Genomic DNA, 15,578 nt, shown 5'->3' with positions numbered 1-15,578 from the left:
CAAAGTTTAACATTCCTTATCAGCTACTTTTCTAATATTATTCTATTTCAATTCCTCCTTTCCTCCTGTAGAGTTCCTTTTAATATGTTCCTGAGAACTTACTAGTCTACTTCAAGGTTTTACTTAGACTTCTGTCCTAATATTCAAAGTAAAACAGAAATTTTTATACTTTCTCACATTTTATTGCACAATACAAACTTGATTAAAATGTACTAAGAAACAACATTTATGTTTAAGTCAATATTAACTTAAAGTGTATGGTAGGAGACAACAATTTATTTAAATATATTTCAACTCAGCATGAAGGCGAGCATTTACTTATGAAAGTTTAAATGAAGAAAGGTCTTTCACTGAATCAACCAACTTTTTTAGTTTCTCCTTCTCCATTTTTGTGCCTTTTATCTTCTTAAAAGTTCACAGTGTTACAGAAGTGAAAAATAAGACTGATAGAAACATATATGGCTAAAACACTTATGGCTTTATATACATCAAAAATTTAATAATGTTGCCACAACCCCTGATACAGTGTGATCCTTATTTATTTACTACTATGCAGAATAAACTTCTGTACATATTAAATTGTTCAAGTATATCTACATCAGTGTTTTGTAAAAAAAGAGGTCCCACTGCTAACTCAGCAGAAATCTCTTTGAAGACTACTTCTAACTCCAACACAACTAAGGCAGAATGTTATTTTCAAATGTACAACATATTGTACATTCTAAAATATCCCAAAATGTTCAAATGAGCCAAACGTAAACTATGATTTTTACCTAGTTTAATACCCCTTCTGTACAGCACCAGAGGTTAAAAATGGATCTGGCTAAGTAATGTTCTTTTTTCTTTATTAGGAACAGTTTATCTCTACTTATTTCTACAACAATAAACCCAAATTGAAAATAAAGACAACTTGGATCAAATGCTTTCCCCTTAAATAAATAACATTTACGTTCTTTCATACTTAAATACTTAATTATTTTCTTGGTAAAAGCTATTCAATTAGCCTCTTGATTTAGAGGATTAGGCAAGCCGGAGAGGATTCTCTAGGTTTGCTTTAAAACTTTCTAGAAACTTGGTAGCCAGTTCGTCATCGACCACTCGACTGTCACTTGACAATGTGACTGTTATGAGTTGGTGCTGCTGCAGTTTGGCATTCCCCTCTTCATCTTCAGTGAGCTTGAGGACAGGTCGGAATCTCCCAACAGCCAAAATGCAGGCCTGTGGAGGGTTGATCACTGCAGTGAATTCATCGATGCCGAACATCCCCAGGTTGGAAATACTAGAGAGGGAAAAGGCAACAGAAGGTGGTGCGAATGCAGCCAAAATGTTTTCCTTGAAGCATCTTTTTTTATTTTACTAAAAAACAGTACCTGTGCTACTGAACCTTCTATCAAGCTATTCAAAGACCTAAAGGATATGTACCGGCATGCATGTGAACATTATATCTATTATCAAACATTTAGCATTGAACTGGAGGTCCTAGGCAGTGAAATATGGCAAGAAAAAGAAAAGGTATAAATACTAGGAAAAAAAAAAAAAAAGGAATCGCTATAACTTGATTATGTACATGGAAAATTGAAGGTTCTAAAGATAAATTATTATTAAGTGAATTTAAGTCACTAGATAAAAACATAATTATATATGTTACAATGATTAGATCATGAAATTGAAAAAATTGCCATTTATAATGGTATTAAATATCAAATATCAAGAAATAAATTTAATGAAATAACATGAGATATCTACAAAGAAAATTATAAAATATAACTGAAAGGACTCAGAAAACTCAACAAGACTTAATACTTGGAAGATGATAATTTTCCTCCAGTCAGTCAAGAGTTAATGGAATCAAAATACGACCAGGGTGGGGAGTATGTACATGTGTGCTGTATGTATGTATAAAATATGTCAAATTGATTTTAAAATTTATTTGGAATATGAAAAGCTAGAAAAGACAATCTTAAGGGTAAAAAAAAAATTGAAAAATTTTCCTGAACATATATCAAAGCTATTATAGTTTAGTTATAACAGAACAAGAGACAGAAAACACAATAATTAAGCATACCAATACATACATGGTCATGTTCTCAATGCTATGGAGGAGAAATTAAATTTCAATATATGTTGGGTTCAATTAATATCCATATGAGGGAGGTAAAGAAAACCCTGACTTCTACTTCATTATCATGTAAAAATCCAATTTCAGATGACTATGATCTACATGTGAAAAGTAAAAATAGAGTGCTTCACAATGATCACATAGAAGAATTAACTTCATGACTATTGGTCAGGCAAAAAGTTCCCAACAAAATAAATAGTGCCAAACAAACAAACAAACAAAAAACTGATAAGTAGAAATCATTAAAATTCAGAACTTCTGTTCATTAAAAAAAAAAAAAAAAATCACCAAGGAAGACAAAAGGCAAGCCACATGGGAAAAGGTATCTGAATTAGTACCTATCCTACAAAGGCCTGTGTATCTGGAAATAACAATAACTCCTACAAATAACTTTCAAATCTGGATGCAAGACTTCAACAGCACTTTATCTGATGAGTTACAAGATACCCAAATGGCTGAAAAATGCAAAAGTACTCAACCTTATTAACTGGCATTTCCCTGACAATAAAGAGCACCACTACACCCTGGAAGAATCATTAAAATTTAAAAGATAACATTAAAATGTTGGCAAGAATGTAGAGCACTGGGAATTCTGAAGTACTGCTGAAGGAAGTATAAATTTGTATAACCATTTTGGAAGATTATTTGGCAGTATCTATTAAAGCTTTTAATTCAAGAATTCTACCTTTGGGTCCATAGTGTCTATAAAGCAAAAATGTCATATAGTTACCATAATACACTAGTAAGAACACCCATTGTATCATTATTTTCAATAGTACCAATCTGGAAACATAATACCTATCAAGAGGAAAATGGACACTAGCACTTTTATACAACAGAATGCTATATTCTACAATAAGGAATAAATGGCTGCTTCACATAACAATCTGGTGAATCTCTCAGACATTAGTGATGAGTGAAAAAAAAATAACATCAGGCAATAAAGAATACATAGCATTTACATAAAACCCAAAACCAGCACAGTGGTTACCTTTGTGTGGGGGGGGGGAGGGATGATAAAAGGAGGCTTCTAGGATATTAGTGATGTTTTCTATCTTTCTTTGGGTGATTACTCAAGTTTCTTTACTTTATAAAATATTCAAGGTATGCTCAGTGCATTTTACTGTATGAGACACTTAAAAATACAGCTGATAATAACTAACACAGAGATCATAAATAGAAAGAAAATAGCTGAGGTTTATAAATGTATTGTATTTATAAATTCATTTAAAATAAAAGTTCATTATTTAAAATAAGATTTTAAGAACCTGAATGTCATTTCGTGCTGGTCACTGTCCATTCAAAAGAATGCTTAGTTCAATGCTAATAGGTTCTTATAACTAATAGGTTCTTATAGCTAATAGGTTCTTATAACATGACTAGTCTAAAAAATATTTTTACATATTCTGTTATCTAAATAAATTATGTAATATTTTGCTTAAATTAAAAAAAATTTTTCAGATAAATAAATAAAACAGGTTGACATGGACTTCATAAATTATATCTATTACTTTGATGCTACTGATAATTAAGAATTTAAATCTTACCTAAAAGATCCTCCTTGGTATTCTTCAGGTAACAATTTTCCATCTCTTGCTTTCTTTGATAATGCCTGAGAAAAACAAAAAGTGAAGCATGACAACAAAAGAATGTTATATATTTAATCATGTCACTTGAAATATTTGTACAGGCTACACTCTTACCTTTACTCTCACAACTTTACAACTTGTTAGATATATATACTTTTCTTTAATACAATTTTAAGGACAAACAAGTTACAGATAACCCAAGGAGCTAAAGTTCAGCAAGTCCTAAATTTTTTTCAAATAACCCTGTACATCAATAATATGCATAATGTTTCAGTATCTTCTATATACACAAAAATTTTCCTTGTAAGACAAAAATTCTAATCAATACATCCGCCAAAATTTACTTAATCATTTTCCTAGTGTTGTAATTTGGTTCACTGATTTCTTCTGAACTATTCCAGATAAATTTTCAGAAGTGGAATTATAGTACACCTCAGAGAATGGCTTTTTTTAAGTTCTGGAAACCATAGGTGAAACATTTCCTGAATGAATCAGTCACAAGGAATATAAAAATTACTAGTTTCACATCACACTTTTTATACTGATTTCTAAAAACTGAGGGAAATGCCAGATGACACAGGCATTTAGAAAACTAGTTAAAGTTTCCTCACACTTGCACTTGAAATTAACTGTAGTTCTGTCAACCTTTATTTCTCAATGCTTCAAAAGCAAAGGACAGAGGTTGAGTCATTATACACAAAAATTAATAATTAATTTATGAGGGGAAGGGTAGAAAAAAAAGTAAAGTCAGTCATTTGGGTAGATGAAATAAATTTGGGGCTTACTTAATACTTTGTATTACTTAGCCAACATTACAATTACAGTTGAGAACTATTTAATTTTAAACCATTAACAACTTTTAAGTCCAAAAGTGATCAACACATTATTGTGACTTACTGCTAACTGAAACAATTAGAAATTTGGATAGAGTTACTTATAATTCTACATGAATTTAAAGCGAAAATGAAGATAAGCTTTGACTTGTATAATGCTTGGAACATTAGAACAATTTACAAACATATTATCTTTGGCCTTTAAGCAATATAATTATGCACATGGTTTGAACAAACATGTATCACATGAACTTTGAAAGACTTTTTTTTTTAAAGGCAGATGATCTCAACAGATTCTAGTGAATTATCAGGCAGGAATAAATAAATTTTATTTATTTATTTATTTTTTCACGAGCTCTATTATTATTATTATTTTTTGCATTACAATTCTTAATACACCTTTATACCACAATTTATCATATCTCTGTATACAAGTCTCTGTAGATCATCTATCAGCAGGATATATCTGTCAATGAACTTTAATAAGAGACCAAAATATGTATAAAGTCTGCTGATTCTGAAACTTTGTAATTCTAACTGGGATCTCCTGGGAATGTGAACTTTAAAACTTTAAAGTGCATGTTACCTGAAGAATCCAGCTGAAAGGAAAAGAGGCTAGCAAATATTTCTACAATAGTTCATAACCTTTGCTAATTCATTCAAAAAAATTCACTGGGTCCTTATGAGGTAAACTTTGTCTCTGCCTTTTAAAACTTTACAATTAATGAAGAATTAAACTTAGCATGGGATCTAGGGCTTTCTACTATGTTACTTTATTCATGGAATTACACAGTTGAACTTGGCTGGCACCTGCAGTTACTGATGGTCAAAAAGTGCACAGGTAGCACAGGTGTCTTTAATGAGGGATCCACAGATCTACAAACTCTTCAAAAATTATCAACAAAAGTTTTTATTGAAAAAAAAAAACTTAAATAAGTTCATTGAGAAACACCAAAGCACAGGAGAGTGCAATTATTACTGAAAGAAAAAAAATGCAGCTATACTTGGATACCCAGGCAGATGCTGTTTTCTGCAGAGCAGGACAGATCCATTATGATCTTGCTTGATTTGCATTGATCCCCAATCTTTATTGGATATGAAGGACACACACACACATACACTCACTCTCTCTCTCTTTTTAGGTTTCTAATATAAACTCTAGTTCATATATTAAAACAGACACATGCATATAGACACACACACACTCTTTCTCTTTCTCTCTCTCTAGGTTTCTAATATAAACTCTAATTCATATATTGAAAGAGACGCATTCACATGCACATGCATATAGACACAAACATATGCTCAAGGTTTCTAATTGTTGCATAAATGCTTTTTAATGACTGCTATTTCACAGCAGCTAAATGAACATTATCCTTGTGAAAAAGACATTAAACACATAGTTTTGAAGCCATAGTTACAACAATACCACCCCAAACTTATTTATTTTTTAAAAAATCATGTTTATATCTTCTAAACCATTTCAGCAAGAAGCTAATTTTGGAAAAAATCAGGTCTCTCGCTCTGTACACTAAAGAACTGCTATGCTAATATACCAAGCATGGTGCCTGCTTCTCATGAAAAGCCTCAGGGTGTCTCCAAGCCGCCTTATTCCTGATTGGAACCAGGGGTGATTATATGGATAAAGTTTGTTATGCTTTGTTACCATGTGATCCACAGGCCTGGCATGAGACATGACCAGCAAAAGTGCTCCACACAAGAATGTATGGGGTAGACCAATCAAATCCAATTTTTGGCAACTAGGAGCAAGAGAAAGAAAAAGTGGTGCCAAACAAGGAGAATTGGGAAAGTAAATAAATAAAAAGAAAGTAAACAGTAAGAAGGAAGAGAGAGGTAGTATGGTGTAGAGGTGATTAAGGACGAGTTCTAGGATCAAACTGGCTAGGTTTAAATAAATCCTCACTGCTACCATTACATCACCCTGGGCTAACGGGATTAAATAAAATACTGAGCCCAGTGCCTGGCACATCAGAGGATCAAGGGAGGAATGTTGATCACAGACAGCAGGGTGGGAAAGAAGCAGGTAGAATGGAAAGCACAGAGGAGTACTCAAAGCTTAGCAAGCCTTAGAGGTGCCAAGTACCAGGAAATGCTCAAGGACTACCAGGGACCATTACATTCCAAAGGTTCTGACTGCCTTCCCACTGCAGTCAGGCCCCGCTGGAGGCTGCTCAGAGTGCCTCACTACCTCTAAAACAGGCTTTCAGACTCAAGGAAAGAGAATGCTGATATAACTGTTTTACATATTACAGTTGCTAAACTGCTACATTGCCCAGAAACAAAGAAACCATACACATGGTTCATTTTTAAAATCTAATGAAGGGCTGGGGATGTGGCTCAAGCGGTAGCACACTCGCCTAGCATGAGCAGGTCGCTGGTTTCGATCCTCAGCACCACATAAAAATAAAGATGTTGTGTCCACCGAAAACTAAAAAATAAATATTAAAAAATTCTCTCTCTCTCTCTGTTAAAAAAATAAATAAAATCTAATGAATATAAAAGTAAATCTCTAGGTCTATTGTTAAGGTCGATAACTAACATTTAGATAGTACCTTATACTTCATGTGTAATCAACACTTAATCTCATTTGAACTTCACAACAACACTGAAATGCATGTATTCTCAGTGCTGCTGAGAAACTTTGATGAATAAAAGGCATGTATACAGCCCCTGAATTTGCTGATTCACTTTCCACAGCTTCAGTTAGTTACCCATGGTCAACCTCAGTCTGCAAATATTAAATGGAAAATTTGAGACATAAACAGTAAGTTTTCAACTGTCTGCTGTTCTGAATAGCAGGATAAAATCTTGAACCAACCATCCTGCCCAGGGCATGAATCATCCCTTTGTCTAGTACATGTACACTACATATACGTACCTCCCCACCAGTCACTCAGCTTATCTTGGTACTAGATCAACTGTCCCAGTATCACAGTGCTCATATTCAAATAATTCTTATTTTACTGAAAAATGGAGGCCCTAGGGGCAAGAATAGTGATGCTGGCCATTTTATAATAATATACTATTGTAACTATTCTACTTCATTATTAGTTGTTAATCTCTTACCATGCCTAATTTATAAATTAAACTTTATCATGGGTATGTAGGTATAGGAAAAAAAAACCCAGCATATTTAGGGTTGTTTCATGCATCCACTGGAATACATTCCCATGTGGGATAAAGGGAAATCACTGTACAATGTCTCAGTAAATCAATCTATTACTTTGACTCTTGACTTGGACAAATTAATATGACCCTTCAATTAAGAAAAAGTTGCATTTTCACCCATGCACACATACTCTGCAAATCTTCAAAAGAGGAAAAAACACCTTAAAATATCAACTACATTGAGTTTACCTTTAATTACATCTAAGTCTAAAATTCAAGTAAGCTCAACATTTAGGGGTATGCATTTAAAACCAAAATAACTTCTATCCACTTATTTATTTTGGTCAAAGAGTCTTACACATTTATACTGTCAGCTCACCAAATAAGTCTTATCTTCTTTTTATTCATCTTATAACTTTGTTCTACCACTAAACATATAATAGGTCCTTACTAGATGGATAAAGAAAATAAATCAGCTACTCAAATGAATCTGAAGATTTCAATACAAACACTTCAAGACCTATGATACTTCAGCCAAGAGATACCCTTGCAAATTACTGAGGCTGGAAAGGCTGACCTACTGCCTGTACTCCTGCTTATTCAACAAGATTTTTAGTGGAATCAGATTCCTCCATATTGAAGCTAAAAAAGAAAACTGCTTTTCGGGATATAGGAAAAACAAAGTACCTTGTTTCTGGAATGCTAAGTACTTTTACTGGTCTCAATTTTAAAGAGGAAATGAATAAAATAAACTTTACGAATGGAATATTGTTAATACTGAGGTCTGGCTATGATTATTTCATAGAAATGTAGTTTCAGCTTTATTTCAACTTTAAATAACCTAATACTATCTTAAGCAGCATCTTTAGAATTGAATTCTGGATTCTGTGAAATAAAGCTTGTATCTGGAACTTTTTAATAAAGTAGCCTTCTTATTTATCTGTATTTTACTTCTGAGTTTTTGATTATTAAATTTTCTTAAATTGGGTCATATCTGAATAAAAACTTAAACGTTTATAATTCACAGATGAGAATCATTTGAAATATCCCCTCCCCCACAAATTACGGTGTAACCAGAATGTTAAGACTTTATTGGAAAGGAATTAAGTGAAAGGATCTGCTAACAATTTGAAAGCACAGTATTTGTAAGACATACCTTTACAGAGTCAGCAATTTCCTGTATACCTTTAGCAGCAGCATCTTTTATGATTGGTGTAATCAAACCTTTATCTGTTGCCACAGCCACTGAAATGTCAATAGAGGGCAGTTGCTTCGGGCCCTCTCCATCCCAGCTTACATTTACTCCTGGCATTTGCTGAAGTAGAAAAAAACATGTTATTAAAACTTTAGACTGAGGTGATTACAGAAAAATAATTAATGTTTTATCTATTTTCCAAAGTGAATATAGTTGGATAGAAGAAAATACATAACATGGTTCCAATCTCTATGTTGTTTATTATTTATGTTTAAGAAAAATAATTAAACACATATTTTTTGAAGTAAGCTTGAGGAAATCCTGATGGTGTATGTTCTGATCTTTTTACATCATGGCTAAAAAAGGGTTTCCTTTATTAAAACTAATTGCCAGAAGGCAGTTAATGATCATTATGCTTCCTACCTCATGATACGCAATATGACCTTGAGGAGGAGAGGGGAGCAGAAAGGGTTAGTGATATTCAGCTACATTCCTTTGGCATAAAGGAAGCCTGACTTTTTAGCACAGCTCTGGAGTATATATTAGCAAACCCTCAATAAATGACTACCCAATTTAAAGAGGTTTCCTAAGCTTCATAAGATACATACTACATATGAGCACGTACACATTTAACATACAAACAACTATATTGAAAGATGGGATGAATATATGCATGGAAACAGTGCATTGTTGTCAAATATCACAAGATGAGAAATGAAAATAGACATAAAAAGCTAATTTCTCATCCCCGAAATTCTTTTTTTTTAAATGTATTTTTAGTTGTCAACAGATTTTTATTTTAGTTATTTATATGTGGTGCTGAGAATCAAACCCAGGGCCCCATACATGTCAGTCAAGTGCTGTGCCAGTGAGCCACAACCCCAGCCCTCATCCCCAAAACTCTTTGCTTTCTACAGAATAAGATCCAAGCTGTTCACTATGCCATTTAAGCACGGCGGTGCACAATTTTGATTCCACTGTACTGATGTCACTTTACTTGTGTTGACTTCCCTAAGATGAATTCTCTCTTGGTCCAACCTCTCACTGCCATGCTGGGCTTGTGCACATTTCAGGATGGCCTTCACATCATTTCTTCATTGCTCTTTACATTTCTCCATCTTTTAAGGCTCAGATTATTCATTGATTCAACAATGAGATAATGTCAAAAGAATAAAAAATGAGGTTCAAACCCCTGTAAGATTTTTAAATTCTGACAACACTAAAGTAAAACTAAAACCCAAGCCAAATCAAAAACCCCTCACAAATGAAGACTATCTGGCAAATAAATTCAATTAGGAAATTATGTAATAAAAAACCATGGGACACGGTCTAAGTTGCAGTCAAAGCAAAATTTATTATAATCTTAAGCCTTGTTAATAAAAATAGAATTAAAATGAATTACACATTCAGTTTTCTAACCAAATATTTCTAACCAAAATGAGGCTAAGAAAATAAAGGAAAAAATGCAAAATAAAATAAACTGAAAACACAAAACATGCAATTATAGAAGCAATACAGAGTTTCAAATAGCTTCGGACAATGAGGACATTTAAATAATTATAAGAAATAAATTTAAATGATGCTAAGCTAATAAGTTTGAGAATATAGATGCAAAAGTTGATTTTTCTGGGAACATACAAGTTTTCATAATTGGTTTAAGATAAAATTAAAAATTAAAGAGATCAATAACTATAGGGGAAAAACATAGAAAAACAGCCAGGATGCCCTCCTCAAAATAGAACTAGGTTCAAAATTTCACTGGTGAGTTCTATAAAACTTTAAGAAATAAAAATCCTTATTGAAATGAGCACACAGAGGGCTGGGGATGTGGCTCAAGTGGTAGCACGCTCGTCTGGCATGCGTGCGGCCCGGGTTCGATCCTCAGCACCACATACCAACAAAGATGCTGTGTCTGCCAATAACTAAAAAAATAAATAAATAAATAAATATGAAAAAAAAAAAGAAATGAGCACACAGAAAACAAATAAAAGAAAGACCTGACAAAGCTAGTATAAAATTTAAATCACAATTACTTATAGTTTCTGATATACAAAAGAAACATTAGCAAACAGCTAATGACCACTAGAGAGTCATTTTTAGGGAATATAAAAATAATTCGTGATTAGAAAAGTCATTACTATAGTTCAAAATATTTGGTTAAGAGAAAAGCCATATGACATTTAAAAAATGTTGAAAAGGCTTGCCTTCAAAGTTCTCCATTATTGTATTTTTTAAGAAATAAAAATGAATCCATTTTAAGTGCAATTCAAATACATTATTAAACAAGTAGCAACTTAGAAAACAGCCTCATTACAGAGAGAAGGCAGGATGGAAAATGGCATTGAGTGGGAAGGCAGGAAGCTGGGCTCTAGATTACATCTCCAGCCAGCCACCTCCACTCCACCTGTCTTCCTGCTATCTACACTGCAACACCTATTAGGCTCCTCAAACTTAATACACCCAAAAGCAAACTAGAGACTCCCTACCTCAAACTTGCTTCTCTCCCCGTTTTCCCAGTCTTAGTAATGGAGTAAGTCTACCCCTCCCACTGCTTGAAAAGAACTCCTTATTTTTTCTCCCATGTCCCATATCAAATCCATTAGTAAGTGCCGTTGGCTCTACTTCTGAAATGTAACCAAAACCTCCCTTCACTGCAGCTCCTGCTACCCCTCTGCGGCCTCCTCACTGGCTACAGCCACACATGACCAGAGCGGCCCCCCACCTTTAAAAGTAAGTCCGATCACATTAGTCCTTTGCTTAAAACTTCCAAAAGCATCTTTCTCATTCATAATAAAAACACTCGTCTTCACCACGGCTGAGAAGGCCTCAAGGAGGCCTTTGGTTTCCCTTTGAATCCTTCTTTTTTGCTTCTTTAAAAATCTCTCCACTCTGTCCACTCTTGACACACTACACCCTCAGTACACCCTCAGGGCCGTGACTCTGGATAACACAACCCAGTCCTCGGAGCCTCTGGGTTGCTGCTCCCTTGTCTGGAGTGCTCCTCCACCACATACCTATTTTGCTCACTCCCCCCCTTTTGTTGATTCCTGCCTCTGTTATCTGTAGCCTTGCCAGAGAGGCTTTCCTTAACTCTTAAAAAACAGCACCTAGTATTTTGGCTCTTTACCCTGCTTTCTTTTTCTCCTTAACATTTTCACCACCTGACATGTTTACTGGACCCCCTCTAGACTATCATACCCATGAGAGCAGAAACTACATAGGCTTTTGTTCATTACTCTCTAATGCTTAAATGCTTAAAATATATTTAGCATAAGATAGTGGTTCAATTAGTATTTGTTTTTTGATACTTGGGATTTAACCCAGGACCCTTTAACCACTGAGCCATATTTATTTTATTTTTATTTTGAGATAGGGTATCACTAAGTTTTTTAGGGCCTTGCTAAATTGCTGAGCCTGGCCTCGAACTTGTGATCCTCCTGCCTCAGCCTCCCAAGTAGCTGGGATTATAGGTGTGCACCACCATACCCGGTTCTTCAATTAGTATTTGTTGATTAAATGGTCTTTAAACTGCTAATATTAGTTTGTGAGCCCCTTTGATTTTCAATTTCTTCATCTGTAAAACAAGGGAGTGAGATTAAATTATAGGATATTTCTAGCAATAAAATCATAAAATTTTTATTAAAAATGAGTTTTATTCTTTTTTTTTTTATAAAAATCTCAAGACATGAGACTATTTTAGAAGCCAAAATTATTTTGGGGTTTGTCACTTACTTTAAGAGTAACAGCTGCTGCCTTGATGATAAAGTCATTTACTGACACTTTAATGTCATCTGAAAGAAAAATAAACATTAAAATTAGTATTCACATTAAAACTTCTACCACTGACCTTTACAATGTCAAACTTGTAAATTATGAACTGCTCTGACAAACAATGATAAAAAATATCATAGATGTTTATTTTCTGGTTTAGTTAATAAATTTCCCCTAATGAGAAAAACTTATGTTTATATGATTCCTAAAGAATAAATGTAAAAGCTCACTTCTAGGGACTGAGGGTGTATCTTAGAGATAGATCAATATAGGCCTAGCATGCTCAAAACCTTTGATTCAATTCCCAGCACCCCCTCCCCCCAGGCCACACACACATATAATATCATTTCTGGATCTTTATTACAATTTTTAAAACGTACTTGGATATTATGCACGAGAAGTTTAAGGATATATAACAACTATAATTAGAAAGAAAGGAACCAACTCCCATATCTCTAAAAAGACAAACGTTCTCTCTGTGTTGTTTGTAACCAGGAAGTTTACAAGATGATTCTTTTTTTTTCCTTTCTCTTCAAATGTCCTTATTCTGTGCATGCTTTGTAATATATTAACTATATAGAAGAGCAGTATATGTAAATGCTTTAGATAAACAATTATATGTATTTATAGGGTATGTTGAAAAATTACTTCTTACTAATGGGGGTAAAAAGAATTTAGGATGGCCACAATATTAAACAAGAGCTTCTTTTAAACTCAACACGACAGGATATGGCAAATGCCAAAGATGAAGCAATGTTGGCACAGGTCCTAGTGCAATGAATAAAATGAGGTTCTCTGTCTAGATTTATGGTGAATCCATCTGAATTTATTTCCTCCCAGTACACATAATGATTTTAAGATAAAGCTGGGGTCCCCTCCCTTTCCACAGAACTGATCAGAGCTAAAGTACTTGCTTTATACCTCTGCTTTTGCAATGGTATGAAGGTGTTGGAAAATATAAACCACACCCAATTCTTTCTTGCAAGAGATTCTAGAAAAAAATCTAGTCAATGGTATGTGGCAAGACACACATATCCTCTTAATATAGTATCATGGAATTTTATATGAACAATTGTTCTTTTCGGAAGTATGCTGGAGATTTTAGAAAGAGATTAACTGCCAGGAACTGAAATACTGACAAACTGTCATAGTAAATGTTGGCTCCACGAGAGTATAGCTCATCTAATTCAGATACCCAGAAACATACGAACATTCTGGTTTGTTTGTTTATAACCCCTCTAGGAGTAGAAATATAAATAAATTTTCAGTGTTCAGAGACTTTTAATAGTAACACCACACAAAAGATTTGGCCTGAAAAATTCAAAATACATGCACATGTTTTACGAGTTCATTCCACTTCCTTGCACAGCTCTCCCAGTCTCTTTCTCACTTCACCTACTCTCTCTAAGCATAGAGTGAAACTCTACAGCCACCTAGCTGCTGCTGACTCCCAAATCTACTGGCTAAGCCCACAGTTCTCACCTGGAGTTCTGTTCTCACCATATTCCAACACTTACTTGTAAGCATTCTTGAGTTGATCAATTTCTTCACTTTGAAACACTTTCACTTACTACTTCCTGTGTCACCATTCTCTCGTGGGTTTCTTCACTGTCTACTCACTCAGTCCCTCCTTTTAATGTTGGCATCACCCAAACAGAAACTTTTGGTTTCATGGTTTTGATACCATTTATATGATGCTGAATCCTCCAAATACTATTTCTATCCTAAGCTATTTGCATCTTCAGACTTGTACATCTAATGTCTCATGTGCTATTTCTACCTACATGGCTAACAGGCATCTGAATTCTAACATGTACAAAGGAGATTCTCCTCAAGTTCTTCTGTTTTTAACCTGTTGTTATTATAGAAATTTTGAACACTAATGACACTTACTGAATAGGAAACAGTTTGTAATGATGTACTAATAATGAAAAACAAATGTTTTCGTTGGCATATTGTTGTTAAAAAAGTAAAACAACGAACAAACTTTACAGATATTATAACCTTATATGAGAAAGAGGAATACAGATAATGTGGGTTCTCTGAAGACTCATGAGAAAATCCTTAATTTATCAAACTATGTAAAGATACTAAGTTAATCCGTACCTCCATTGAAATATTACTGCTTCTTGACTCAGGAAGAAAACAGGAAAATTATTTATGACTAAGAAAGTATGATTGGAGATATGAGGACTACTTCCATAGTTAATTTTTTTGTTTTGTTTTGTTTTAATTGGTTACACATGACAGTACAATGATCTTGACATATCATACATTTGAATCAGATGGTATATAATTTCTCATTTTTCCAAGTGTACAGGTTGCAGAATTACATTGGTCAGATAGTCACGTATATACCCACAGCAATAATAATGTCTATTTTATAATTTTTTTTTCAAAAGGTATCCCTTTCTATCGAATGGCCTTCTGTTTGGTTCCTTAACCTTTAAACAGCAGTCAGTCTGTCTTCATATGAAATGCTGAAAGTCTGAATACAAACTGACTTATCTTATCACTCCTGCTTTTAGTCACAGTGTAGAAAGCTGCAAGAAAGTCATTCCCACCCTAACAGGGTGGAGAAAAAAGCAGGATAAATTACAAAACCCTAACTTTTCTGAGCCCTTTAGGGAGCTGAGGGTACAAAGCGAAGAGATGAACTGAATGCCTAAGGCAGATAATCTGCTCTGAGGAGACTAACACAGGAAATGATTACCCACTGTCAGGGCACGGGAGTGTGTAGGACAGAGTGTGTCACCATGTGCATGAACAGACGGGGAAGATCAGCAGAGATGGAAACTATGAAAAACATCCAAGTGGAAATCCAGGGAGAAAAACACATGCTATCAACATAAATAATATTTTTTGTCAACTTTTATAGACTAAACATAGCAGAGAAAAGAATCTGAATTTCAAGTTACATAAATAAAAATTATCCAAACCGA

At 34.0% G+C, this 15,578-nt stretch overlaps 1 protein-coding gene across 2 annotated transcripts in view; it reads right to left on the bottom strand.

Moving 5' to 3' along the window:
• Positions 1–256: 256 nt before the first annotated feature.
• The window catches only part of Pdhx (pyruvate dehydrogenase complex component X), a 62,574-nt gene continuing 47,252 nt past the window's right edge, over positions 257–15,578 (bottom strand). For both annotated transcript variants that reach the window (XM_048788578.1, XM_015477767.2), the window contains exons 8-11: positions 12,598–12,656; positions 8,827–8,985; positions 3,667–3,731; positions 257–1,279 (exon numbers count right to left, since the gene is read on the bottom strand). In XM_048788578.1, coding sequence (XP_048644535.1) covers positions 1,021–1,279; positions 3,667–3,731; positions 8,827–8,985; positions 12,598–12,656 — 542 coding nt within the window. In that variant the 3' untranslated portion in view covers positions 257–1,020. The remainder of the gene's footprint in view (positions 1,280–3,666; positions 3,732–8,826; positions 8,986–12,597; positions 12,657–15,578) is intronic.

Source organism: Marmota marmota, unplaced genomic scaffold, assembly GCF_001458135.2.
Source record: "Marmota marmota marmota unplaced genomic scaffold, marMar, whole genome shotgun sequence".
Taxonomy (NCBI): domain Eukaryota; kingdom Metazoa; phylum Chordata; class Mammalia; order Rodentia; family Sciuridae; genus Marmota; species Marmota marmota.
The sequence above is the reverse complement of the archived record's forward strand: the minus strand, read 5'-3'. Positions and strand labels throughout refer to the sequence as shown.